The sequence below is a fragment of the Schistocerca piceifrons genome, chromosome 11 (genome assembly GCF_021461385.2).
Source record: "Schistocerca piceifrons isolate TAMUIC-IGC-003096 chromosome 11, iqSchPice1.1, whole genome shotgun sequence".
Classification (NCBI taxonomy): Eukaryota; Metazoa; Arthropoda; class Insecta; order Orthoptera; family Acrididae; genus Schistocerca; species Schistocerca piceifrons.
Window position 1 is genome coordinate 41,821,896 of NC_060148.1, and position 27,403 is coordinate 41,849,298.

Sequence of the window (27,403 nt, forward strand, 5' to 3'; positions counted from 1 at the left end):
TACTGAGTTCTGAGGGTTTCGTACAATGGGGTTAAGCGCCAGCCGGAACGACTGACATCGGTCGAGTTTCGCCTATTGTATGCAGGGGGAAACAACCTCCGAGACGTCTGAGTGTGTTTACCGTTCTGGCGCGATCAGAACGAAGATACCTTACGCCGACTGACTGCATTGTCCTCTTGATTCTGAGAATACTTGTGGACTGTGCTCTGCTAGGTGCAACTGTCCGGCACCAGATGGCCGGTGGTCTAGGCAGGTTGTTTCTGTAGCTGGTCAAACGGCAAGTTCAGTGCCCTCAGCTGAATAGCAGAGGCATGATTGGTCAACTTAAACCGAGGCTAGTTCACGTCATAACGCCCTGCTCAGAATTGGAGGGAACGGTCGCTTATTGGCGCGAATGATGTTCTGAGACACTGTGGGGGGAATATTGGAGTCAGAACAGAATGCTGATTCGCGGTTTTCGAGGAGAGTAGGGAATTGAGCAATGTTTGCTTCGCTCTTGCGTTGCGCGGGCGGTAGGTATTCGGGTTCTGATCTTCGTCGGAGTCGGACGGTCTTACGGCTTGGTCGCAGAACTTAGAATTCTCGGACAGCCTTCGAGGCCAGGGGTTGACATATAGAGTTGCTGCATGGCAGAAATCGGCGCCTACATCATCAGAAAGTTACCTACCGAGGATGTGCTGCAGATTTCAGGTCTGGTGTGGTATTTTGCTGCTCCGACATTGTAGGACCTATCAATTTGATACTCAAGTCCTCAACATCATGCGCGCTCGCTTTGCTACAAGTCCACCTTGCTTGTTTCTCCATGCGATCCCATTTGAGCTCTCACTAATTGCGATACTGCTATACAGGGTGAGTCACCTAACATTACCGCTGGATATATTTCGTAAACCACATCAAATACTGACGAATCGATTCCACAGACCGAACGTGAGGAGAGGGGCTAGTGTAACTGGTTAATACAAACCATTAAAAAAATGCACGGAAGTATGTTTTTTAACACAAACCTACGTTTTTTTAAATGGAACCGCTTTAGTTTTGTTAGCACATCTGAACATATAGACAAATACGTAATCAGTGCCGTTTGTTGCATTGTAAAATGTTAATTACATCCGGAGATATTGTAACCTAAAGTTGACGCTTGAGTACCACTCCTCCGCGGTTCGATCGTGTGTATCGGAGAGCACCGAATTACGTAGGGATCCAAAGGGAACGGTGATGGACCTTAGGTACAGAAGAGACTGCAACAGCACATTACGTCCACATGCTAACACCTTTTTATTGGTCTTTTTCACTGATATATTGTACCATATGCGTTTAGGCTTTATTTTTTGAATGCGTTTAGGCTTTATTTTTTGAATGCGTTTAGGCTTTATTTTTTGAATTGGTTTAGGCTTTATTTTTTGAATGCGTTTAGGCTTTATTTTTTGAATGCGTTTAGGCTTTAGTTTTTGAATGCGTTTAGGCTTTATTTTTTGAATGCGTTTAGGCTTTGTTTTTTGAATGCGTTTAGGCTTTATTTTTTGAATGCGTTTAGGCTTTATTTTTTGAAGAGCATCATCGATTACCTGAAATACAGGGTGATTCAAAAAGAATACCACAACTTTAAAAATGTGTATTTAATGAAAGAAACATAATATAACCTTCTGTTATACATCATTACAAAGAGCATTTAAAAAGGTTTTTTTTTCACTCAAAAACAAGTTCAGAGATGTTCAATATGGCCCCCTCCAGACACTCGAGCAATATCAACCCGATACTCCAACTCGTTCCACACTCTCTGTAGCATATCAGGCGTAACAGTTTGGATAGCTGCTGTTATTTCTCGTTTCAAATCATCAATGGTGGCTGGGAGAGGTGGCCGAAACACCATATCCTTAACATACCCCCATAAGAAAAAATCGCAGGGGGTAAGATCAGGGCTTCTTGGAGGCCAGTGATGAAGGGCTCTGTCACGGGCTGCCTGGCGGCCGATCCATCGCCTCGGGATAAGGTTTCATAACTAACCTTTTTCGTAGGACTCTCCATACAGTTGATTGTGGAATTTGCAGCTCTCTGCTAGCTCTGCGAGTCGATTTTCCTGGGCTGCGAACAAATGCTTGCTGGATGCGTGCTACATTTTCATCACTCGTTCTCGGCCGTGCAGAACTTTTTCCTTTGCACAAACACCCATTCTCTGTAAACTGTTTATACCAACGTTTAATACACCACCTATCAGGAGGTTTAACACCATACTTTGTTCGAAATGCACGCTGAACAACTGTCGTCGATTCACTTCTGCCATACTCAATAACACAAAAAGCTTTCTGTTGAGCGGTCGCCATCTTAGCATCAACTGACGCTGACGCCTAGTCAACAGCGCCTCAAGCGAACAAATGTACAACTAAATGAAACTTTATAGCGCCCTTAATTCGCCGACAGACAGTGCTTAGCTCTGCCTTTTGTCGTTGCAGAGTTTTGAATTCCTAAAGTTGTGGTATTCTTTTTGAATCACCCTGTATATAGGTATTTCCGTGTATACTACTTTGCTTTACATGCCAGACACTGTAGTTCAGCGCTAGAAACAGTTTCTGAATTTCTGTAACGTAATATAGAAAGTGGAAAGTTCCAGAACCGTTTCCAACGTGAAAGTACAGTGTTTAGTGTGTAAAGTAAAATATAGCGCGACAATTATTGAACTATTTATAATAGAATCGTCATAACTTCTGAACATTTTGCGTTAGGACGTTCAAACTGTACCGCGAGGCATGATGGGAACTTTTGATGTGAATATGCTTTGGTTTAGCGACGAAGCCCACTTTCATTTGGATGGGTTGGTCAGTAAGCAAAATTGGCGCATTTGGGGGATTGAGAATCCGCATTTGGTGATCGAGAAGTCTCTTCACCCTCAACTGGTGGCTGTGTGAAGGGCAACGTCCAGTCACTGAGTAATCGGTACGATGTTCCTCGACGGCATTGTGACTTCCGAACGGTACGTGAAGGTTTTGGAAAATGATTTCATCCCCATTATCCAAAGTGACCCTGATTTCTAAAAGATGTGGTTCATGCAAGACGGAGCTCGGCCCCATCGAAGCAGGAGAGTGTTCGATGTCCTGGAGGAGCACTTTGGGGACCGCATTCTGGCTCTGGGGTACCCAGAGGCCACTGCCCTGGGCCTCGATTGGCCGCCATATTCTCCGGACCTGAACACGTGGGACTGCCTTTTATGGGGCTATGTTAAAGATAAGGTGTACAGCAATAAGCCCAAAACCATTGCTGAGCTGGAAACAGCCATTCAGGATGTCGTCGACAGCATCGATGTTCCAACACTTCAGCGGGTCATGCAGAATTTCGCTATTCATGTGTGCCACATCATCGCCAATGATGGTAGGCACATCGAAAGTGTCATAACCTAAATCTGAGTTGGGTTGGGTTGGGCTGTTTGGGGAAAGAGACCAAACAGCGAGGTCATCGGTCTCATCGCATTAGGGAAGGATGGGGAAGGAAGTCGGCCGTGCCCATTGAAAGGAACCATCCCAGTATTTGCCTGGAGCGATTTAGGGAAATCACGGAAAACCTAAATCAGGATGGCCGGACGCGGGATTGAACTGTCGTCCTTCCGAATACGAGTCCAGTGTGCAACCACTGCGCGCCACCTCGCTCGGTCCCTAAATCTAAGTATCTGTAGTGACGTTTACATGTTGAATAAAGTGTGCGCACGCCGTAGTTTGTAACTAAGTTACTTTTTTTTCGTATAGTGTAGTAATTGTCACCCTCTAGTGTAGACACAAATACGACAGGGTTTCCCCCCCCCCCAAAAAAATGCTTTAGGGGCAGGTCCCCTACACAAAAATAATAAAAAAAGTATAGCGATCATGAGCCCTAAAATCCATACCTTAAGAGCAATGAGCATTTGTTCAGTAGAAGAAATGCGTTTCACACTAGCGAAAATCAACAAGTGCTCATAAATCTTAAAGTTGGCATTTTAGACCCATGTTTAGCTGGACGTTTTTTGTTGGTTTGGTCCGTACTAACGCCTCCCAAAATATGGAAAGCAAACCGCTTGCAGTAAAAGAATTTGGTTTCACAGTATCGAAGATGAACAAGTTCTCATAGCTCTTGTGTACTGACAGAAGTACTTACCATACATGTGGTTACAGTGTTGCCGGATTGCCACTCTTTAACGTCCTTTTTCTGGCGGGTGAACTCGCCAGAAGAAATTTTGCGAGAGACATTTTTTTTTTTATCCCTGGCATGTGGGAAGTTGCGCAGCGATGCCCGAGTGCACGAATTTCGCTTCACCATATACGGGGTGGTCCATTGATTGTGACCGGGCCAAATATCTCACGAAATAAGCGTCAAACGAAAAAACTACAAAGAACGAAACTCGTCCAGCTTGAAGGGGGAAACCAGATGGCGCTATGGCTGTCCCGCTAGATGGCGCTGCCATAGGTCAAACGGATATCAACTGCGTTTTTTTAAATAGGAGCCCCCATTTTTATTACATATCCGGATAGTACGTAAAGAAATATGAATGTTTTAGTTGGACCACTTTTTTCGCTTTGTGATACATGGCGCTGTAATAGCCACAAACGTATAAGTACGTGGTATCACGTAACATTCCGCCAGTGCGGACGGTATTACCCGTGTAAAAATGGACCGTTTACCAATTGCGGAAAAGGTCGGTATCGTGTTGATGTACGGCTATTGTGATCAAAATGCCCAACGGGCGTGTGCTATGTATGCTGCTCGGTATCCTGGACGACATCATCCAAGTTTCCGGACCCTTCGCCGGATACTTACGTTATTTAAGGAAACAGGAAGTGTTCAGACACATGTGAAACGTCAACCACGACCTGCAGCAAATCATGATGCCCAAGTAGGGGTTTTAGCTGCTGTCGCGGCTAATCCGCACATCAGTAACAGACAAATTGCGCGAGAATCGGGAATCTCAAAAACGTCGGTGTTGAGAATGCTACAACAACATCGATTGCACCCGTACCATGTTTCTATGCACCAGGAGTTGCATGGCGACGACTTTGAACGTCGTGTACAGTTCTGCCACTGGGCACGAGAGAAATTACGGGACGATGACAGATTTTTTTGCACGCGTTCTATTTTGCGACGAAGCGTCATTCACCAACAGCGGTAACGTAAAACGGCATAATATGCGCTACTGGGCAACGGAAAACCACGATGGCTGCGACAAGTGGAACAGCAGCGACATTGGCGGGTTAATGTATGGTGCGGCATTATGGGAGGAAGGATAATTGGCCCCCATTTTATCTAAATGGCGCAGTGTATGCCGATTTCCTACGTAATGTTCTACCGATGTTGCTACAAGATGTTTCGCAGCATGACAGAATGGCGATGTACTTCCAACATGATGCATGTCCGTCACATAGCTCGCGTGCGGTTGAAGCGGTATTGAATAGCATATTTCATGGCAGGTGGATTGGTCGTCGAAGCACCATACCGTGGCCCGCACGTTCACCGGATCTGACGTCTCCGGATTTCTTTCTGTGGGGAAAGTTGAAGGATATTTGCTATCGTGATCCACCGACAACGCCTGACAACATGCGTCAGCGCATTGTCAATGCATGTGCGAACATTACGGAAGGCGAACTACTCGGTGTTGAGAGGAATGTCGTTACACGTATTGCCAAATGCATTGAGGTTGACGGACATCATTTTGAGCATTTATTGTATTAATGTGATATTTACAGGTAATGACGCTGTAACAGCATGCGTTCTCAGAAATGATAAGTTCACAAAGGTACACGTATCACATGGCAACAACCGAAATAAAATGTTCAAACGTACCTACGTTCTGTATTTTAATTTAAAAAATCTACCTGTTAGCAACTGTTTCTTCTAGAATTGTGGGCCATGTGTTTGTGACTATTCAGCGCCATCTATCACAAAGCGAAAAAAGTGGTCCAACTGAAACACTCATATTTCTTTACGTACTACACGAATATGTAATAAAAATGGGGGTTCCTATTTTAAAAAACGCAGTTGATAACCGTTTGACGTATGGCAGCGCCATCTAGCGGGCCAACCATAGCGCCATTTGGTTTCCCCCTTCAAGCTAAATAAGTTACGTTCTTTTTAGTTTTTTCGTTTGACGTTTATTTCGTGAGATATTTGGTCCAGTCAAGATCAATGGACCACCCTGTATATATATTCACTGTGCCTACATATATACCTACTACACATCTGAAGGTGTAGAGAACAACATGCGTTGTTACTATGTTTAAAATGATTTGTTGGAACATCCATGTGATCAAGTAAATGAAAAATGCCATAGAGAGACGAAGCTCGAGTATATTGTTCGCCAGGATACACATGAAATGCGATTTCCAGAGTATCCACGTCGATGCAGATTAATTTAAGAATTTCCGTTGTTATTTGCCGTTCAGAAGTTCGTTGTATTATCACCTGGAATCACTCACACTGCAGCATGTTTTATTTGCCTTAATCAGTTTCTTGAAACCACACACCCCACAGGAGGCTGTTTCAAAAATTCATTCAGTCCTCTGTTTGTTGCAAGTGTTGTTTAGTTTGTTGACAAATCAGAGAAGTTGCTCATAAAAGGCAAATTATTTTTTTGTTTGATTGTAAAAATTAGGAATTGGAGGAAAACAGATCATTGACAGAGTGTTTAACAACTCTGATTATTAAATTAGTCGCTAATCTAGAAACTTTGTGTCGCTTTCCTCTGGCTGCTTACTATGTTTTCCAGAAGAAACTGTCTCCTTAAAATTAAAGTCATGCATTGGTGTATGTTCCATATGCTACTATCGTCTGCGCCAAATGTGCAAATGGATTCCTACGTGCTAACGTGATATAAAGCAGAATGTGCAAAAATAAAAGTTTTGTGGTTCCTCAAATTAATCAGATAGAATGCGAAAAAAAAGTATGGAGCCCAAAATATGCATGCAAGTTTAGCAGGCAGTATCAGTGTATGGATGCAAGTGGTCTATTCAATGCACTGGGTGAATGTGCTGAGATCTTCACTGTCGCAACTTGCTGAAATTTTATACTGATTTGTCGAAATCGAAAGGGGTTCTGAAAACGCAACTCGTGCAAGATGACTGAAATAATCAGAAAAATAGGAAAGTGGGAAGGGTAATGTAAATCTGCACGAGAATCAACAGAGTACAGTAAGAATCTTTGAAATAATCAGAAAAATAGAAAATGGGGGTAATGTAAATCTGTATGAGAATCAAGAAGAATGGAAGACCAAGAACTGAAGGGCGCTGATTAGAAAGGGCATAAGGTTACGATACAGTGTTTGACATGTGTTGTTCAACCTGCATATCGAGCATCGATCGGAGGAAATAGCGGAATGGTTCAGGGTTAGGACTAAAATTCAGGGTGAAAGGATATCAGTAATAAGAATCACTGATGAATTGTTCAGTGAAAGAGAGGGAGAACTGAAGGACCTGGTGAATGGAATGAACAGCCTGATGAGCACTGAATTTGGACTGAGAGCCAATCAAAGAAAGGTGAAAGAAATGAGGAGTGGTAGAAATGAGATTACAAGAAAGCTTAATATCAAAATTTGGGACCATGAAAGAGAAAATTAAGAAATCGTGCTACCTCAGAAGCAAATTAACACGTAATGGGTGAAGAAAGGAAGATATAAAAGGCAAAATAGCACAAGGCAAAAAGGAAATTTCTCGAAAAAAGAAGTCTGTTAGTATCAGAGTTCGGCCTTAATTTGAGGAAGACATTTTTGAGAATGTAGATTAGGAGTACAGCATTGTATAGTAGTGAAACATCGTCAGTGGGAAAACTAGGATGGAAGAGAATCAAAGCATTTGAGATGTGGTGCTACAGAAGAATAATTAAAATTGTATGGACTGATGAGGTAAGAAAGAGGGACTCTCCACAGAATTGAGGAGGAAAAGAATATACGGAAAACACAGACAAGAAGAAGGGACACGATCATAGGACATCTCTGAAGAGATCAAGGAACAACTTCTGTGGTACTAGAGGGAGCTGTAGAGAGTAAAAACTATAGAAGAAGACAGAGAATATCCAGCAAATAATTGGCAATGGAGGTTGCAAGTGCCACTCTGAGAAGAAGAGGTTAGTGTAGGAGAGGAATTATTGGTGGGCCACGTCAAACCAGTCAGAAGACTGATGACCCAAAATAATGGTGGTGAATCATGGACTGTGAGCAAACTGGAACAGAAGAGAACCAAGGCGTTTGGGATATGTTGCTACAGAAGTGTGCTGAAATCAGAGATATCTTATTATCAAGTTGCCGTGTATGAAAGGAATAATTGAGGACGTCGTGTGGCAACACTGTTGTCAGAAGATGACACTGGCGCAGGAGAAGAAGCCTTGACAGGCTGGCGAGTGATGGCCTAAAATAAAGAAAATGGTGTCAACAGTTGTCGGGTTGCATAGCGGAAGCAGTGTGTGGTGCACAAGCCGCGCTGGGTGGTGGTAAGCCATGCTGACGGTACCAGCTGGAGAACGGTGGGGATGTTTACCTGCAGCGGCCCATCACGTGACCGAGGAAACCGCCCGAGTCGTGCTGGAATATGATTGGCGCGTCGGGCCCAATCACAGCTCCAGTTCTCCGGCGGCGAACGTCGGGCACGGTTCTGCAAAAAGATCCAGCACCTCCATCACGTGTCAACACATCCGCTGTCTCCGTGCTCTCTTCTTCACGCTTCAGTCTTGAACTGACGTGTAAACCATAGAGTAAATATCTCTGGAGTGAGCATTCACATGTGCAGAACAGATTTTGTGTTGCCAACATACATTGCCGGCCTGGTCACGTGATTTCGGGACGTCGTGTGTTTGTCCGTATAGCGTCCTGTATATTTCGAATGTCACTACATCCCTACTACAGACGGATTCTTTTCGTACGTGTCGTGGATTATTTATATATGTTGCGCAGACACTTTAACAATATCCATTTGATACCGTGAATAAACCAGCTACGTAACTTTTAAGGGCAAGTGATATTGCATTCTGCTTCTTTGCGATAGGTGTCACAGTTCAGATGCACTCGATTTTTGGTAGTTTACGGTCTGATACGGCACTTTATAGTATTACAGAGCCTGACGTACATTTTTGCGGTGATAGTCCTGCAAAACGACTTGACAGTACGCTAGTACTTTTACAAGTGTCCGAAAAACATCGAATTTGCCACATATTAGCCATTATATCCCTGCTAATTCGTCCTTTTTTCTGCTATTTCTGCGTATTTATTTTCTCGTTTCTTGCTACCTAAAGCACAATTTTTCTTACTGGTAACACTTTGAAGTGTTTATTTAACTCATTTTACGTACTTGCTCCCAGTTTATTAAATAAATAGTAGACTGAGTAAGAAGGGGGGAAAAAAGCGATCGGAGAATAAATATACGGTAAAGCAAATACAGTTGGTCATGTAACAGTCAACCCGTATAACACCATTAAGGGAAGTGGAAAGTGACACAAATCAAAGAATTTGGGGACATGTTCACTAACATTTTACGCTTCTTAACCAAATGGTGAAGAAAATAAACTGAAGGCAAAATACACCAAAGAAGATGAACGTGTACTTTGATTAGCTACCTTCAGCCACACACGTCCAAATTTTTCTCTGTCTAGACATTCCTCTTCAAAGTGTTTTGAACATACCTTGGAATATTTTGTGGGGACAAAATTACTCCTCCTTATTTTCTGGAGCCACATCTTTACTCGTTGTTCATACTTCGGGAAACTAAAATATAAATCACACATAATCATTCTCCATGTCCTTGACACACTTAACATGGTCTCCTACTGTAACCTTGTAGTAAACAAATAGGTTTGGCCACACATATTATACGATGACAATTACAGTCTCTCACTCTTTTGAATTTATCTGTCTCCCATCTTTCAAATCTATATACATAATCGACAAGTCACTGATAAATGCATGGAGGATAGTATTTGCTTAAACAACTAGCCATTCCCTTTCCTGTTCCACTAGAAAATTTACGAGAGGAAGCGATTGTTTGTAAGCTTTTGCACGAGCCGTAATATCTTTTATAAAGTCATAAAATCGTAGAAAAATAGGTCTACAGAATCGAGCCTTAATTATAAAGCGTCTCGAAATTTTTAAACATAGTACCCATGAAAAGTTACGATCCCTCCTTTCACATATTTTTATTTGCATCCGTAGCAACAACAGTAATTCAGCATCGCTGTTACACTATCAACAAACGGTGAAAACACAACGAAAACTCTTGATAATATAAACTTCAAACTCTGAGGAAAGCACACACGCACAGCGAAGTACCGAAAACACGTGACAATCCTGGTTTAATGTTGACAACATGCCCAGAACACAATGCTCACTCCAGAGATATTTACTCTATGGTGTATACGCTTGTCTGTGATGGCCGTCGGCTGCAGTGAATCTACGGTGGGAGGGAGTGTGTCGTATCTGGAGCATAGTATACCTAGGAGCACAAGCCATGATGCTTCCATGTTGGTTTTTCAATCTAGCGGCCACTTTTAGAGCCACACGAAGAAATGTGCATTAGAAACCCTATAAATACCTTGCAGCATTTTATATTGTTTTCGTTGCTGTTAGATATGAAGGAATGTGGACTAGAAACACCCATATACCGCTTTCAGCATTTTTATTTTGTTCTAGACATAAGGCTGTGATTCCTGCAGCATTTGTAAATATTATAAGTTCTACATGTTTAACCAGCAGACGCCCCCAGCAGTGGGATCGACATTTTGAAGCTATTTATACGGTGAGGTATGTTAAGGTCTCCTGGAGCAATTCATCCTGATGAACCCTCATTTGCAAGTAATCTACGGAAAAATACACTACTGGCCATTAAAATTGCTATACCAAGAAGAAATGCGGATGATAAATGGGTATCCATTGGACAAATATATTATACTAGAACTGACATGTGATTACATTTTCACGCAATTTGGGTGCATAGATCCTGAGAAATCAGTACCCAGAACAACCACCTCTGGCCGTAATAATGGCCTCGATACGCCTGGGCATCGAGTCAAACAGAGCTCGGATGGCGTGTACAGGTACAGCTGCCCATGCGGCTTCAACACGATACCACAGTTCATCAAGAGTAGTGACTGGCGTATTGTGACGAGCCAGTTGATCGGCCACCATTGACCAGACGTGTTCAGTTGGTGAGAGATCTGGAGAATGTGCTGGCCAGGGCAGCAGTCGAACATGTTCTGTATCCAGAAAGGCCCGTACGGGACCTGCAACATGCGGTCGTGCATTATCCTGCTGAAATGTAGAGTTTCGCAGGAATCGAATGAAGGGTAGAGCCACGGGTCGTAACACATCTGATATGTAACGTCCACTGTTCAAAGTGCCGTCAATGCGAACAAGAGGTGTCCGAGACGTGTAACCAATGGCACCCAATACCGTCACGCCGGGTGATACCGCCAGTATGGCGATGACGAATACACGCTTCCAATGTGCGTTCACCGCGATGTCGCCAAACACGGATGCGACCATCACGATGCTGTAAACAGAACCTGGATTAATCCGAAAAAATGACGTTTTGCCATTCGTGCACCCAGGTTCGTCGTCGAGTACACCATCGCAAGCGCTCCTGTCTGTGATGCAGCGTCAAGGCTAACCGCAGCCGTGGTCTCCGAGCTGATAGTCCGTGCTGATTCAAACGTCGTCGAACTGTTCTTGCAGATGGTTGTTGTCTTGCCAACGTCCCCATCTGCTGACTCAGGGATCGAGACGTGGCTGCACGATCCGTTACAGCCATTCAGATAAGATGCCTGTCATCTCGACTGCTAGTGATACGAGGCCGTTGGGATCCAGCACGGTGTTCCGTATTACCCTCCTGAACCCACCGATTCCATATTCTGCTAATAGTCACTGAATCTCGACCAATGCGAGCAGCAATGTTGCGATACGATAAACCGCAAACGCGATTGGCTACCATCCGACCTTTATCAAAGTCGTAATCGTGATGGTACACATTTCTCCTCATTACACGAGGCATCACAAAAACGTTTCACCAGGCAACGCCGGTCAACTGCTGTTTGTGTATGAGAAATCGGATGGAAAATTTCCTCGTGTCAGCACGTTGTAGGTGTCGCCACCGGCGCCAGCCTTGTGTGAATGCTCTGAAAAGCTAATCATTTGCATATCACAGCATCTTCTTCCTGTCGGTTAAATTTCGCATCTGTAGCGCGTCATCTTCGTGGTGTAGCAATTTTAATGGCCAGTAGTGTAGTTTCGGAATTCCACGTGATGCTCTATAGACTTAAAGCTGGTAACAATTTACAGGATGGTTGCATCGCGTCATATATATATTATAACTCTCCTATGCAAGAGATTTTGGGTTCAAGTCTCGTTAGGTTCTTTGAAAATTTTAATTTTTAAATCTTTATCAAAATTACTTTAATAATTATTTTATTTCAACTAAAGGGTTCAAATGTAATTTTTTATTTCTATTTCTTTGTCACGAAATTTTTAATCACTGCATTAACTTCTTCAGTTCCTCTAATTTTTCTTCCCCTAATGCTTTTTCCAGTACAAAACTTCGAATACATGACTTTCATTATTGCATGAATTAATGTCGATTTAATTACTTCCATTTCATCATCCGTATTTTTGTTACAACATTCATTATCCATCATTTCTATTCCTCATTTTGTTTGTATTTCATTTTGCATATAACCTCTTCTTTCGCTTAAACCTTCATCTATATTCTTTTGTCCTTAGTGCAATAAGAATTTATGTTTTACGTGTTTATATGACGATCACAATCCAAGAAAACTTACATTTTGTAACGACAATTACATTTTTCACACCATTGCACATATAAATACATTATTTCGTTTTTATTTAACTGATAGACCGACATTTCCAAATGTTTAAATATTGTGATACAGAAATAAAAATCAAACTAGAAAAAGAATGACAGGAAGGAAAAAAAGAGAGCAATTGAAAAATTTAATATATTCATTAAAAATGATGTGACAAAGGAACAGAAATAAAAAAATACATTTAAACTCATTAACTGAATTAAAACAATGATCACAGACATTTTCATAACGATTTAAATATAAAGAATTGCAAAGTATCTCACGCGATCCAATACAACAACCTCTTGCATAGCAGACTTGTAATATATCCATTACGCTAAGTCAGTCTTTGTGACCGAGCGGTTCTAGGCGCTTCAGTCCGAAACCGCGCTGCTGCTACGGTCGCAGGTTCGAATCCTGCCTCGGGCATGGACGTGTCTGATGTCCTTAGGTCAGGTAGGTTTAAGTACCTGTAAGTCTAGGGGACTGATGACATCAGATAGTGCTGAGAGCCATTTGAACTATTACGCTACAGAAGCAGCTTGTGTAATCTTTCTTTTTTAATGTATAAAGTGCATATTTGAACCATCAGCTGTTTTTATTTTAAGCCCAAATTCTACCACTTTTGGTCTTGGACCATCTTCATGGATGAAGCGTTAAAATGGTTTAGCAACCATATAGCATTAGTCATTACTTAAAATGTGTAGAGCATGCCATGAATGTAAATGTATGACACAGGACTTTAAAAGTAAACATCTGAATATGAATGTAAATGTATGACACAGGACTTTAAAAGTAAACATCTGAATACTAATTCGGATGTTTGCTTTTAAAGTCTTATATCATATATTTATATTCATGGCTTGCACTACACAATTTAAGTAATGGCGGCTTAAAACATTTTAACCCTTCATCTGTGAAGATGATCCATGACCGAAACCGAAATTTGGGTTTAAAATAATAACAGCTGATAATTCAAATATGTATTTTGTACATTACTTAATGGCTGTTGCCAGTCATATTCCAAAAATGTGTCTTTTTTAAAGCGATAGAGTATCACGCGAAATTTCGGAATTATTTTTTTGTCGACTACTTGCAAATGAGGGTCCAGCATGGTGAATGGCTGCAGTGTGTCATATATGGAACCTTAACCTACATCACCATACACGACAGCTTCAAAATGGCAGTTCCACTGCTAGGGACCCCTCCATGTAAGTGCTGTGTAATGCATTGAAGCTATTTCGAGCATATTCTCAATCATTCAGTTACAGTGTCTTATGCTGGGGGTAAAATTCTGTACATTTTTAACATTAGTTACATAACGTGTGAAAGGTTGAGCGATACTTTTTTGGCCATCCGCCATCTTGTACCTTGAAAGGCAATGAGGTCTTCTACCATAGAACACGTGATATGTGCAAGTGAACTGAGCTTCTTTAAAGTCTTAACAATTTTCCTTGTCTTCAAAATGCAAATCTGTGTCAGATGACAATAACTTCTATTTAAAAAGGTTCTTAACTTATAGCTGGTTTTTGATAATACTTCTTCTTAACTTGATTTCAATTGCTGATTACTGGTGTGTAGAAGGGATAATGCTGTAACACCAAGAATATTAAATACAGTTTTGACAAGATTTTTCTCGATGTCAGCACTTTTAAATTTGAATCTCGTACCTTGGAATATTTTTTCACGTTTGGAAAACCTTACATTTCTAGCGTAATTTTCGTAATTTCGTAAAAGGCTGTAGCAGACACAAAGTGAATGCAATCACTTCAAACTAGAATAAGTATAGGTATTAAACTTCTACTGCAGGGCTGGCTACAGGCGAAAGTCTGAGATGAGTTCCAATCCTGTAATATCATTTAAAGTCATATTCAGTGAAAATTGTGCATGACTGTTCCAAAAATAAGAAATGCAGATAACGTTGCCACTCACACATTTCTGTTGATTTACTTAAATTATTTAATAACACAACATGTTTCCAGGCAGAAACGTCATCTTCAGGTCGTAATGGAAATAACATTTAACCAAAGTACGTACAGATGTTAAGGATGTTCTTTATAGTATTCACATGTACTGTGGAGGATGTGATGGTTAACGTAACATTAAAGAATATTTATTTTGTTTGTTAGTCTGCTGTTCACATATAATTTTTTTAATGATCATTCAGTTTGTTCATATGCAATCCCTGTCTTCTTGCAGTGATTTAAGTGACATCCATTGCTGTTTATAAATTTGAAAAGGACATTTAAAAGACATCACAATCAACTCTACTGTGCAGTTCAAACAAGAAAACGCTCATAGGACGTGTCAGTACATGAAATTATAACAGAAGAGAAATGATAGATAAAATGAAATGTTTATGAATCTTAAAGAGATAAATTTATATAGATGCAATCAACAATGCAAGACAGGCATTAGCTGAATTTTTCAAGGAATTCTCCACTGTCTCCCATTCCAAGAAAATGTGGCGTAGTTGTGCTGCTGAAATTTATTCCTACCAGACTTCTCTTAAACCTCCCTTAAAATCATGGTGTCCACCCCCAGTAGCTGGGTGGTCAGCGCGACAAAATGTCAATCCTAAGAGCCCGGGTTCGATTCCCGGCTGGGTCGGAGATTATCTCCGCTCAGGGGCTGGGTGTTGTGTTGTCCTAATCATCATCATTTCATCCCCATCGACGCGCACGTCACCGAAGTGGCGTCAAATCGAAAGACTTGCACCAGGCGAACGGTCTACCCGATGGGAGGCCCTTAAAATCATGATCAAATGTTGGTCACCCTGAAACTTCCTGGCAGATTAAAACGGTGTGCCGGACCGAGACTCGAACTCGGGACCTTTGGCTTTCCTGGGCAAGTGCTCTGCCACCTGGGCTACCCAAGCACGACTCACGCCCCGTCCTCACAGCTTTACTTCTGCCAGTACTTCGTCTCCTACCTTACAAACGCCACAGAAGCTCTCCTGCGAACCTTGCAGAACTAGCAGTCCTGCAGAACTAGCAGTCCTGGAAGAAATGATATTATGGACACATGGCTTAGCCACAGCCTTGGGGAATGTTTCCAGAATGAAATTTTCACTCTGCAGCGGAGTCTGCGCTGATATGAAACTTCCTGGCAGATTAAAACAGTGTGCCGGACCGAGACTCAAACTCGGGACCTTTGCCTTTCGCGGGCAAGTACTGTATCGACTCCCGAGTTCGAGTCTCGGTCGAACACACAGTTTTAATCTGCCAGGAAGTTTCAAATTAGCGCACACTCCGCTGCAGAGTGAAAATCTCATTCTGGAAACATCCCCAAGGCTGTGACTAAGCCATGTCTCTGCAGTATCCTTTCTTTCAGGAGTGCTAGTTCTGCAAGGTTCGCAGGAGAGCTTCTCTAAAGTCTGGATGGTAGGAGACGAGGTACTGGCAGAAGTAAAGCTGTGAGGACGGAGCGTGAGTCGTGCTTGGGTAGCCCAGTTGGTAGAGCACTTGCCTGCGAAAGGCAAAGGTCCCGAGTTCGAGTCACGGTCCGGCACACAGTTTTAATCTGAGAGGACGTTTCATACGCACACTCCGCTGCAGAGTGAAAACTTCATGTTGGTCGCCCTATTTGAATGCTAACTGTTTTCCTACACCGTGTCAGGCTTGGTAATGTGTTTTACGCATCCCTCTGTCTCACTTGTACTGAGAATGTTAAAGAAACAGTGGCGGATGGGTTTTAGTGTGCTGTAAGAGAAGTCGACCGGAGTGGGACGGGGAACGGCTTCTGTTTTTGTACAAAGAGCCCTCCGCCGTGCACTCTGCTGCGGCCGCACACAGCGCGATGGGCAGTTACAACTGGCATTTGGCTCCAGAGGCTGGTAGTCTACTCGGCTGCGCCATTGTGAAGCGAAGCGCCACAAAAGCTGACGGCATTCCGTCACGCCCCATTGTTCAGCCATAACGGCGGGCGGTGTCGCGTTTTAAGCGAAGCCCGTCTCGCCTGTAGCTGCGGCGAGGCACACGAGGAAGACAGGCTGCGGCGAGTACGTCTCAGCCCCAAGTTACGATGGGGCCAACGAGAGACACTGAAGAGCCAAAGAAACTGGTACTCCTGCCTAATATCGCGTAAGGGCCCCCGCCAGCACACAGAAGTGCCGCAGCGCGACGTGGCAGGGGATCGACTAATGTCTGACGTAGTGCTGGAGGGACCTGACACCATGAATCCTACATCTACAGCGACATTTATACATTGTGAGGACGGCGAAACAAATACTACGCTTTGTTGGCAGAACACGTAGAAGATGCGACAAATCCACTAAAGAGGCAGCCTACATTACACTTGTCCGTCCTCTGCTGGAATATTGCTCAACGGTGTGGGATCCTTACCACGTAGCATTGACGGAGGACATCGAAAAAGTGCAAAGAAGGACAGCCCGTTTCCTGTTATCGCACAATAGGGGTGAGAGTGTCACTGATACGCGAGTTGGGGTGGCAGTCACGGAAACAAAGGCGGTTTTCTTTGCGGCGAGATCTATTTACGAAATTTCAATCACCAAATTTCTCTTCCGAATGCGAAAATATTTTGTTGACACGCACCTAAGTAGGGAGAAATGATCATCATAATAAAATAAGAGAAATCAGAGCTCGAACGGAAAGATTTAGGTGTCCCTTTTTCCCATGCTCCATTCGAGAGAGGAACGGAAGAGAAGCTGTATGAAAATGGTTCGATGAACCCTCTCCGAGGGACTTAACTGTGAATTGTAACCATGTAGATGTAGATGTAGATGCAGAACGCACATTTCTTGGTCGTCCTGTTGCGTTTCTTCTTGATGGCAGATCCAGTCTCCTCAAAGTTATTATATAAACATTTTATTGCTTGTTTCGACGGGACAACATCATGACATCCTAAATTATAAAAACGTCTCTCTAGATCAGTTTCTAATTGGAATTGATCGTCTCATCAGACGGTAGATTACAGCGTCATCTGCAAACAATCTAAGGGAGCTACTCAGATTATCACCTGTTGTTGTTGTTGTTGTTGTGGTCTTCAGTCCTGAGACTGGTTTGATGCAGCTCTCCATGCTACTCTATCCTGTGCAAGCTTCTTCATCTCCCAGTACCTACTGCAGCCTACATCCTTCTGAATCTGTTTAGTGTATTCATCTCTTGGTCTCTCTCTACGATTTTTACCCTCCACGCTGCCCTCTAATACTAAATTGGTGATCCTCCGATATCTCTGAACATGTCCTACCAACCGATCCCTTCTTCTACTCAAGTCGTGCCACAAACTCCTCTTCTCCCCAATTCCATTCAATACCCCCCCCATTAGTTTGTTTTCTACCCATCTAATCTTCAGTATTTTCCTGTAGCACAACATTTTGAATGCTTCTATTCTCTTGTTTTCTAAATTGTTTATAGTCCATGCTTCACTTCCATACATAGCTACACTCCATACAAATACTTTCAGAAAAGACTCCTTTACACTTAAATCTATATTCGATATCAACAAGTTTCTCTTCTTCAGAAGCGCTTTCCTTGCTATCGTCAGTTTACATTTTATATTCTCTTTACTTCGACAATCATCAGTTATTTTGCTCCCAAATAGCAAAACTCCTTTACTACTTTAAGTGTCTCATTTCCTAATCTAATTCCATCAGCATCACCCGACTTAATTCGACTACATTCCATTATCCTCGTTTTGCTTTTGTTGATGTTCATCTTATATCCTCCTTTGAAGACACTGTCCATTCCGTTCAACTGCTCTTCCAGGTCCTTTGCTGTCTCTGACAGAATTACAATGACATCGGCGAACCTCAAAGATTTTATTTCTTCTCCACGGATTTTAATCCCTAGTCCGAACTTTTCTTTTGTTTCCTTTACTGCTTGCTCAATATACAGAGTGAATAACATCGGGGATAGGCTACAACCCTGTCTCACTCCCTTCCCAACCACTGCTTCCCTTTCATGTCCCTCGATTCTTATAACTGCCATCTAGTTTGTGTACAAATTGTAAATAGCCTTTCGTTCCCTGTATTTTACCCCTGCCACCCGCAGAATTTGAAAGAGAGTATTCCAGCCAACATTGTCAAAAGCTTTCTCTAAGTCTACAAATGCTAGAGACGTAGGTTTGCCTTAATCTAGCTCCTAAGATAAGCCGTAGGGTCAGTATTGCCTCACGTGTTCCTACATTTCTCCGGAATCCAAACTGATCTTCCCCGAGGTCGGCTTCGACCGGGTTTTCCATTCTAAGGACTCGTATTAGTACATATTTTGCAGCTGTGACTTATCGAACTGATAGTTTGGTAGTTTTCACACCTGTCACCACCTGTTTTCTTTGGAATTGCAATTATTATATTCTTCTCGAAATCTGAGGGTATTTCGCCTCGAAACGTAGAGATTGAAACGTGTTTGATCTCACATTGTGTACTGAACAGTGGACGTCCCGCTATCATCTGTGAAAAGATGGACATGCAGAGACTTGGGACCATGTGTTTGGGGGATCTGCGAACACCACCATCAGCTCTTACCAACTGAAATCGGGACTCATCTGAGCAGGCTACGGTTTTCGAGACATCTAGGGTCCAGAAGAGGCGCTGCAGGCGAAGTCGTGCTGTTAGCAATGCACGCCCGCCCGCTGTGGCCGAGCGGTTCTACGCGCTTCAGTCCGGAACCACGCTGCTGCTGCTACGGTCGCAGGTTCGAGTCCTGCCTCGGGCATGGATGTGTGTGATGTCCTTAGGTTAGTTAGGTTTAAGTAGTTCTAAGTTCTAGGGGACTGATGACCTCAGATGTTAAGTCCCATAGTGCTCAGAGCCATTTGAACCATTTTTCTCTCGTCTGCTGCCGTAGCCGATTTAAGGCAGATTTCGTCGCACTGTCCCAGCGGATATGTCAGTCATATGTCCCACATTGGTTTCTGTGGTTATTTCACGCAGTCTTGCTTGTCTGTTAGCACTGACAACTCTATGCAGGCACCACTACTGTCTACATCTACATCTACGTGATTACTCTGCAATTCACATTTAAGTGCTTGGCAGAGAGTTCATCGAACCACAATCATACTATCTCCCTACCATTCCACTCCCGAACAGCGCGCGGGAAAAACGAACACCTAAACCTTTCTGTTCGAGCTCCGATTTCCCTTATTTTATTCTGATGATCATTCCTACCTATGTAGGTTGGGCTTAACAAAATATTTTCGCATTTGGAAGAGAAAGTTGGTGACTGAGGTTTCGTAGATAGATTTCGCCGCGACGAAAAACGTCCTTGCTTTAATGACTTCCATCCCAAATCGCGTATCGTATCTGCCACACTCTCTCCCCTATTACGTGATAATGCATAACGAGCTGCCCTTTTCTGCACCCTTTCGATGTCCTCCGTCAATCCCACCTGGTAAGGATCCCACACCGCGCAGTAATATTCTAACAGAGGACGAACGAGTGTAGTGTAAGCTGTCTCTTTAGTGGACTTGTTGCATCTTCCAAGTGTCCTGCCAATGAAACGCAACCTTTGGCTCGCCTTCCCCACAATATTATCTATGTGGCCTTTCCAACTGAAGTTGTTCGTAATTTTAACACCCAGGTACTTAGTTGAATTGACAGCCTTGAGAATTGTACTATTTATCGAGTAATCGAATTCCGACGGATGTCTTTTGGAACTCGTGTGGATCACCTCACACTTTTCGTTATTTAGCGTCAACTGCCACTTGCCACACCGTACAGCAATCTTTTCTAAATCGCTTTGCGACTGATACTGGTCTTCGGGTGACCTTACTAGACGGTAAATAACAGCATCATCTGCGAACAACCTAAGAGAACTGCTCAGATTGTCACCCAGGTCATTTATATAGATCAGGAACAGCAGAGGTCCCAGGACGCTTCCCTGATATCACTTCAATTTTACTCGACGATTTATATATATATACAGGGTGTTACAAAAAGGTACGGCCAAACTTTCAGGAAACATTCTTCACACACAAATAAAGAAAAGATGTTATGTGGACATGTGTCCGGAAACACTTAATTTCCATGTTAGAGCTCATTTTAGTTTCGTCAGTATGTACTGTACTTCAGTATGTACATTACGTACTTGTAAATTTTGACAATCAACACGTGTGGGCTGACGAGAATCCGCACGCAATTGTGCAATCACGTCATCAACACAGAGTTTCTGTGAACGTTTGGGCAGGCATTGTTGGTGATGTCTCGATTGGGCCCCATGTTCTTCCACCTACACTCAGTGGAGCACGTTATCAGGATTTCATACGGGATACTCTACCTGTGCTGCTAGAACACGTGCCTTTACAAGTACGACACAACATGTGGTTCGTGCACGATGGAGCTCCTGCACATTTCAGTCCAAGTGTTCGTACGCTTCTCAACAACAACAGATTCGGTGACTGACGGATTGGTAGAGGCGGACCAATTCCGTGGCCTCCACGCTCTCCTGACCTCAACCCTCTTGACTTTCATTTATGGGGGCATTTGAGAGCTCTCGTCTGCGCAACCCCGGTACCAAATGTAGAGACTCTTCGTGCTCGTATTGTGGACGGCTGTGATACAATACACCATTCTCCAGGGCTGCATCAGCGCGTCAGGGATTCCGTGCTACGGAGGGTGGATGCACATATCCTCGCTAACGGAGAACATTTTGAACATTTCCTGTAGCAAAGTGTTTGAAGTCACGCTGGTACGTTCTGTTGCTGTGTGTTTCCGTTCCACGATTAATGTGATTTGAAGAGAAGTAATAAAATGAGCTCTAACATGGAAAGTAAGCGTTTCCGGACACATGTCCACATAACATATTTTCTTTCTTTGTGTGTGAGGAATGTTTCCTGAAAGTTTGGCCGTACCTTTTTGTGATACCCTATATACATCGCTATCCCAAGACGTTTAGCACCTCAGTGAAGTCGGATAAATAAATAAATAAATAAAACTAAGCGGGTACGTGTCAGTCTTGCTCACCTGAATCCAATGGCAAACGATCTGTGAGGGGCGTTCTGCATCGCAGTATCATCTACTGCTGAAGTTCCCGAGAACGTAGGTTCCTAGAAGTGTCGACCAACGTATTGCTTCCTGGGACGTATATCCCACGGAAGACCGTAAAGATAAAATTAGAGGAAACCCAGCTCACACAGAGACTTACCAAGAATCTTTCTTCGCGCGAACCTTTCGCGACTGGAAGAGCAAACGGCGAGGTGACACTGGTACAAGAAGTACCCTCCGCCAAACACTTGCGCAGTATAAACGTAGACATAGAAACTCTCTGTTAATACTAAAAGTAGTAACCGGCCGAACATGGAGATCGCATCCTTCCACAACCCTCCACATCAATAAAGCCCTAATCCGGCCCATATTCTGCTAGGCTCCCCCACGGAAAAAAAAAGGACCAAACTGAAACAGACGCAAAATCTCCAAGATTGGTCATCTTTCACAGAAGCTTAAATTTAACGCGAACTTCAATGCGAGATGCTTATAATAGTTTCTACAACGAAACTTTGTCTCGAAACCTGGCAGAAAAGCCAAAGAGATTCTGTACGTATGTGAAGTATGCTAGCGGCAAGACACAATCGATGCCTTCTCTGCGCGATAGCAATGGAGATACTCTCGAAGACAGTGCTGCCAAAGCAGAGTTACTAAACACAGATTTCTAAATACCTTCACCAAAGAAGACGAACTAAATATTCCAGAATTCGAAACAAGAACAGCTGCCAACATGAGTAACGTAGAAGTAAATACCCTCACAGTAGTGAAGCAACTTAAATCACTTAATAAACGCAAATCTTCTGGTCCAGACTGTATACCAATTAGGTTCCTTTCAGAGTATGCTCATGCATTCTTTACAATCATATACAAACGTTCGCTCGACGAAAGATCCGTACCCGAAGACTGGAAAGTTGCACAGGTCACACCAATATTCAAAAAAGGTAGCAGGAGTAATCCACTAAATTGCAGGCCCATATCATTAACGCCGATATTCAGCATGATTTTGGAATATACACTCCTGGAAATTGAAATAAGAACACCGTGAATTCATTGTCCCAGGAAGGGGAAACTTTATTGACACATTCCTGGGGTCAGATACATCACATGACCACACTGACAGAACCACAGGCACATAGACACAGGCAACAGAGCATGCACAATGTCGGCACTAGTACAGTGTATATCCACCTTTCGCAGCAATGCAGGCTGCTATTCTCCCATGGAGACGATCGTAGAGATGCTGGATGTAGTCCTGTGGAACGGCTTGCCATGCCATTTCCACCTGGCGCCTCAGTTGGACCAGCGTTCGTGCTGGACGTGCAGACCGCGTGAGACGACGCTTCATCCAGTCCCAAACATGCTCAATGGGGGACAGATCCGGAGATCTTGCTGGCCAGGGTAGTTGACTTACACCTTCTAGAGCACGTTGGGTGGCACGGGATACATGCGGACGTGCATTGTCCTGTTGGAACAGCAAGTTCCCTTGCCGGTCTAGGAATGGTAGAACGATGGGTTCGATGACGGTTTGGATGTACCGTGCACTATTCAGTGTCCCCTCGACGATCACCAGTGGTGTACGGCCAGTGTAGGAGATCGCTCCCCACACCATGATGCCGGGTGTTGGCCCTGTGTGCCTCGGTCGTATGCAGTCCTGATTGTGGCGCTCACCTGCACGGCGCCAAACACGCATACGACCATCATTGGCACCAAGGCAGAAGCGACTCTCATCGCTGAAGACGACACGTCTCCATTCGTCCCTCCATTCACGCCTGTCGCGACACCACTGGAGGCGGGCTGCACGATGTTGGGGCGTGAGCGGAAGACGGCCTAACGGTGTGCGGGACCGTAGCCCAGCTTCATGGAGATGGTTGCGAATGGTCCTCGCCGATACCCCAGGAGCAACAGTGTCCCTAATTTGCTGGGAAGTGGCGGTGCGGTCCCCTACGGCACTGCGTAGGATCCTACGGTCTTGGCGTGCATCCGTGCGTCGCTGCGGTCCGGTCCCAGGTCGACGGGCACGTGCACCTTCCGCCGACCACTGGCGACAACATCGATGTACTGTGGAGACCTCACGCCCCACGTGTTGAGCAACTCGGCGGTACGTCCACCCGGCCTCCCGCATGCCCACTATACGCCCTCGCTCAAAGTCCGTCAACTGCACATACGGTTCACGTCCACGCTGTCGCGGCACGCTACCAGTGTTAAAGACTGCGATGGAGCTCCGTATGCCACGGCAAACTGGCTGACACTGACGGCGGCGGTGCACAAATGCTGTGCAGCTAGCGCCATTCGACGGCCAACACCGCGGTTCCTGGTGTGTCCGCTGTGCCGTGCGTGTGATCATTGCTTGTGCAGCCCTCTCGCAGTGTCCGGAGCAAGTATGGTGGGTCTGACACACCGGTGTCAATGTGTTCTTCTTTCCATTTCCAGGAGTGTATATTGTGTTCGAACATTATCACCTACCTCGAACAAAACGGTATAATGAAATACGGTAAACACGGATTTAGAAAACATCGTTCCTGTGAAACGCAACTATTAGCTCCTTATTCACATGAAGTGCTGAGTGCTATTGACAAGGGATTTCAGATCGATTCCGCATTTCTGGATTTCCGGAAGGCTTTTCACACTGCACCACACACGCGGCTCGTAGTGAAATTGCGTGCTTATGGAATATCGTCTCAGTTATGTGACTGGATTTGTGATTTCCTGTCAGAGAGGTCACAGTTCGTAGTAATTGACGGAAAGTCATCGAGTAAAACAGAAGTGGTTTCTGGCGCTCCCCAAGGTAATGTTAAAGGCCCTTTGCTGTTCTTTATCTGTATAAACGATTTGGAAGACTATCTGAGCAGCCGTCTTAGGCTATTTGCAGATGTCGCTGTCGTTTATCGACTAATAAAGTCATCAGAAGATCAAAACAAGTTCCACGATAAATCAGTCTAATCTAAAGGCCGGAAATTCAAGTAAATACCTGTCAATTACAATTACGGTCAACTTAAATTGGAAGGAACACATAGAAAATGTTGTGGGAAAGCCTAACCAAAGACTGCGTTTTATTGGCAGGACACTTAGAAAATGCAACAGATCTACTAAAAAGACTGCCTACAGTACGCTTGCCCGTCCTCTTTTAGAATACTACTGCGCGGTGTGGGATCCTCACCAGATAGGACTGACGGAGAACATCGAAAAAGTTCAAAGAAAGACAGCACGTTTTGTTATTATCGCGAAATATGGGAGAGAGTGTCACTGAAATGATACAGGATTTGGGCTGGGCATCATTAAAAGAAGGGCGTTTTTCGTTGCGACAGAATCTTCTGACGAAATTCCAGTCACCAACTTTCTCCGCCGAATGCGAAAATATTTTGTTGACACCGATCTGCATAGGGAGGAACGATCACCACGATAAAATAAGGGAAACCAGAGCTCGTACGGAAAGATACAGGTGTTCATTCTTTCCGCGCCCTATACGAATTTGGAATAAAAGAGATGAACCCTCTGCTAAGCACTTGAATGTGATTTCCAGAGTATCCATGTAGATGTAGATAGATGTATATTCAGAGCATGTTCAGTAGTTTCTTCCTTGGTCACCAACTCCAATCGCGCTCATATCAGATGAATTCGCAATTGCGATTAATGACTACCATCAGCTGTAGAGTGGAATGACGACAATGAAAATTTGTGCCGGACCGGTTATTGTCTCCATTCTAAGTCAGTCTGGTGGTTATAGCCCTTCCTTATTGACTATCTGTTGAGCGTTAAGTTCAAAACCGTATCAACCAAAACCACTAAAAATAAACGCAAAATATATCTATTTAAAACAGCATATAAAAATTCGCTTGATGCCTTCCTAAGAGAGAGAGTCTCCATTCCTTCCAAGTTAATTATGTAAGTGTAGACCAGATATGGCTAAGATTCAAAGATACAGTAACGACAGCAACAGATAGATTCATACCGCGTAAGTTAATAAGAGACGGGACTGCTCCACCATGGTACACAAAACACGTCAGAAGACTGTTGCAGAATCAACGAAAAAAGCATGCCAAATTCAAAAGAACGCAAAATCGCCAATACTGGCCAAGTTTCACGGAAACTCGAAATTTAGTGCGGACGTCAATGCGAGATGCTTCTAATAGTTTCCACAATCAAATATTGTCTCAAAATATGGTAGAAAACCCAGAGAGATTCTGGTCGTATGTAAAGTACACCAGTGGCAAGAAACAGTCAATACCGCCACTGCGCGATAGTGATGGAAATGTTACCGATGATGGTGCCACTGAAGCGGAGTTACTGAATACAGTTTTCCGCAATTTCTTCACGAAAGAAGACGATGTAAATATTCCAGAATTCGAAACCAGAACAGCTGTTAGCTTGAGTGACATAAAAGTAGATATCACAGGTGTTGCGAAACAACTGAAATCACTTAAGAAATGCAAGTCTTCGATCCAGATGGTATACCAGACAGGTTCCTCTCAGAGTATGCAGACACAATAGCGCCTTTCTTAGCAATCATATACAACCGCTCACTTGACGAAAGGGTCTGTTCTTAAAGACTGGATAGTAGCACAGGTCACACCAATATTCAAGAAACAAAATAGGAGTAACCCATTGAATTACAGACCCATATCACTGACCTCAATTTGCAGTAGGATTTTGGAGCATATCTGTACTCGAACATTATGAATCACCTTGAAGAAAATGACTTATTGATGCATAACCAACACGGATTCAGAAAATATCTTTCTTGTGCAACACAGCTAGCTCTTTATTCCCATGAAGTAATGAGTGTTGTCGACAAGGGATCTCAGATCGATTCCATATTCCTAGAGTTCCAGAAGGCGTTTGATACCGTTCCTCACAAGCTACTATTAATCAAATTGTGTGCATATGGAGTATCGTCTCAGTTGGTTGACTGGATTCGTGATTTCCTGTCAGAGAGGTCACAGTTCGTAGAAATTGACGGAAAGTCATCGAGTAGAACAGAAGTGATATCTGGCGTTCCGCAAGGTAGTGTCATAGGCCCTCTGCTGTTCCTGATTTATATAAATGATCTAGGTGATAATCTGAGCAGTCCCCTTGGATTGGTGACGCTGTAATTTACCGTCTAGTAAAATCATCAGACGGTCAATTCCAATTATAAAATGATCTACAGAGAATTTCTCTACGGTGCGAAAAGTGGCAATTAGCACTAAACAAAGAAAAGTGAGAGGCCATTCACATGGGTAATAAAAGAAATCCGACAAATTTTGGGTATACGATAATCGCACAAATCGACTAAATACGTAGGAATTACAAATACGAGCAGCTTAAATTGGAAAGATCACATAGATAATATTGAGGGGAGCGCGAAACAAAGACTGCGCTTTGTCGGCTGAACACTTAGAAGATGCGACAAACCCATTACACGTTCGTCCTCTGCTGGAATATTGCTGCGTGCTATGGGATCCTTACCAGGTAGGACTGACGGAGGACATGGAAAAAGTTCAAGGAAGGCCAGCTCGCTTCGTCTCATCGCGCAATAGGGATGAGAGAATCACTGATATGATACGCGAGTTGCGGTGGCAGTCACAGAAACAAAGGCGGTTTTCTTTGCGGCGAGATCTGTTTACAAAATTTCAATCACCAACTTTCTCTTCTGAAAGCGTAAATACTTCGTTGACACCCACCTACGTAGGGAGA

General features: G+C 43.5%; 1 protein-coding gene across 5 annotated transcripts in view; it reads right to left on the reverse strand.

Moving 5' to 3' along the window:
- Positions 1-27,403, reverse strand: part of LOC124719941 (serine/threonine-protein kinase OSR1) — a 538,784-nt gene that overhangs the window by 345,320 nt on the left and 166,061 nt on the right. For 3 of the 5 annotated variants that reach the window (XM_047245141.1, XM_047245139.1, XM_047245140.1), the window contains exon 2: positions 8,484-8,597. The exons of the other annotated variants lie outside the window; for them this stretch is intronic. In XM_047245141.1, the coding sequence (XP_047101097.1) occupies positions 8,484-8,597 (114 nt within the window). The remainder of the gene's footprint in view (positions 1-8,483; positions 8,598-27,403) is intronic. 5 annotated transcript variants of the gene reach the window in all.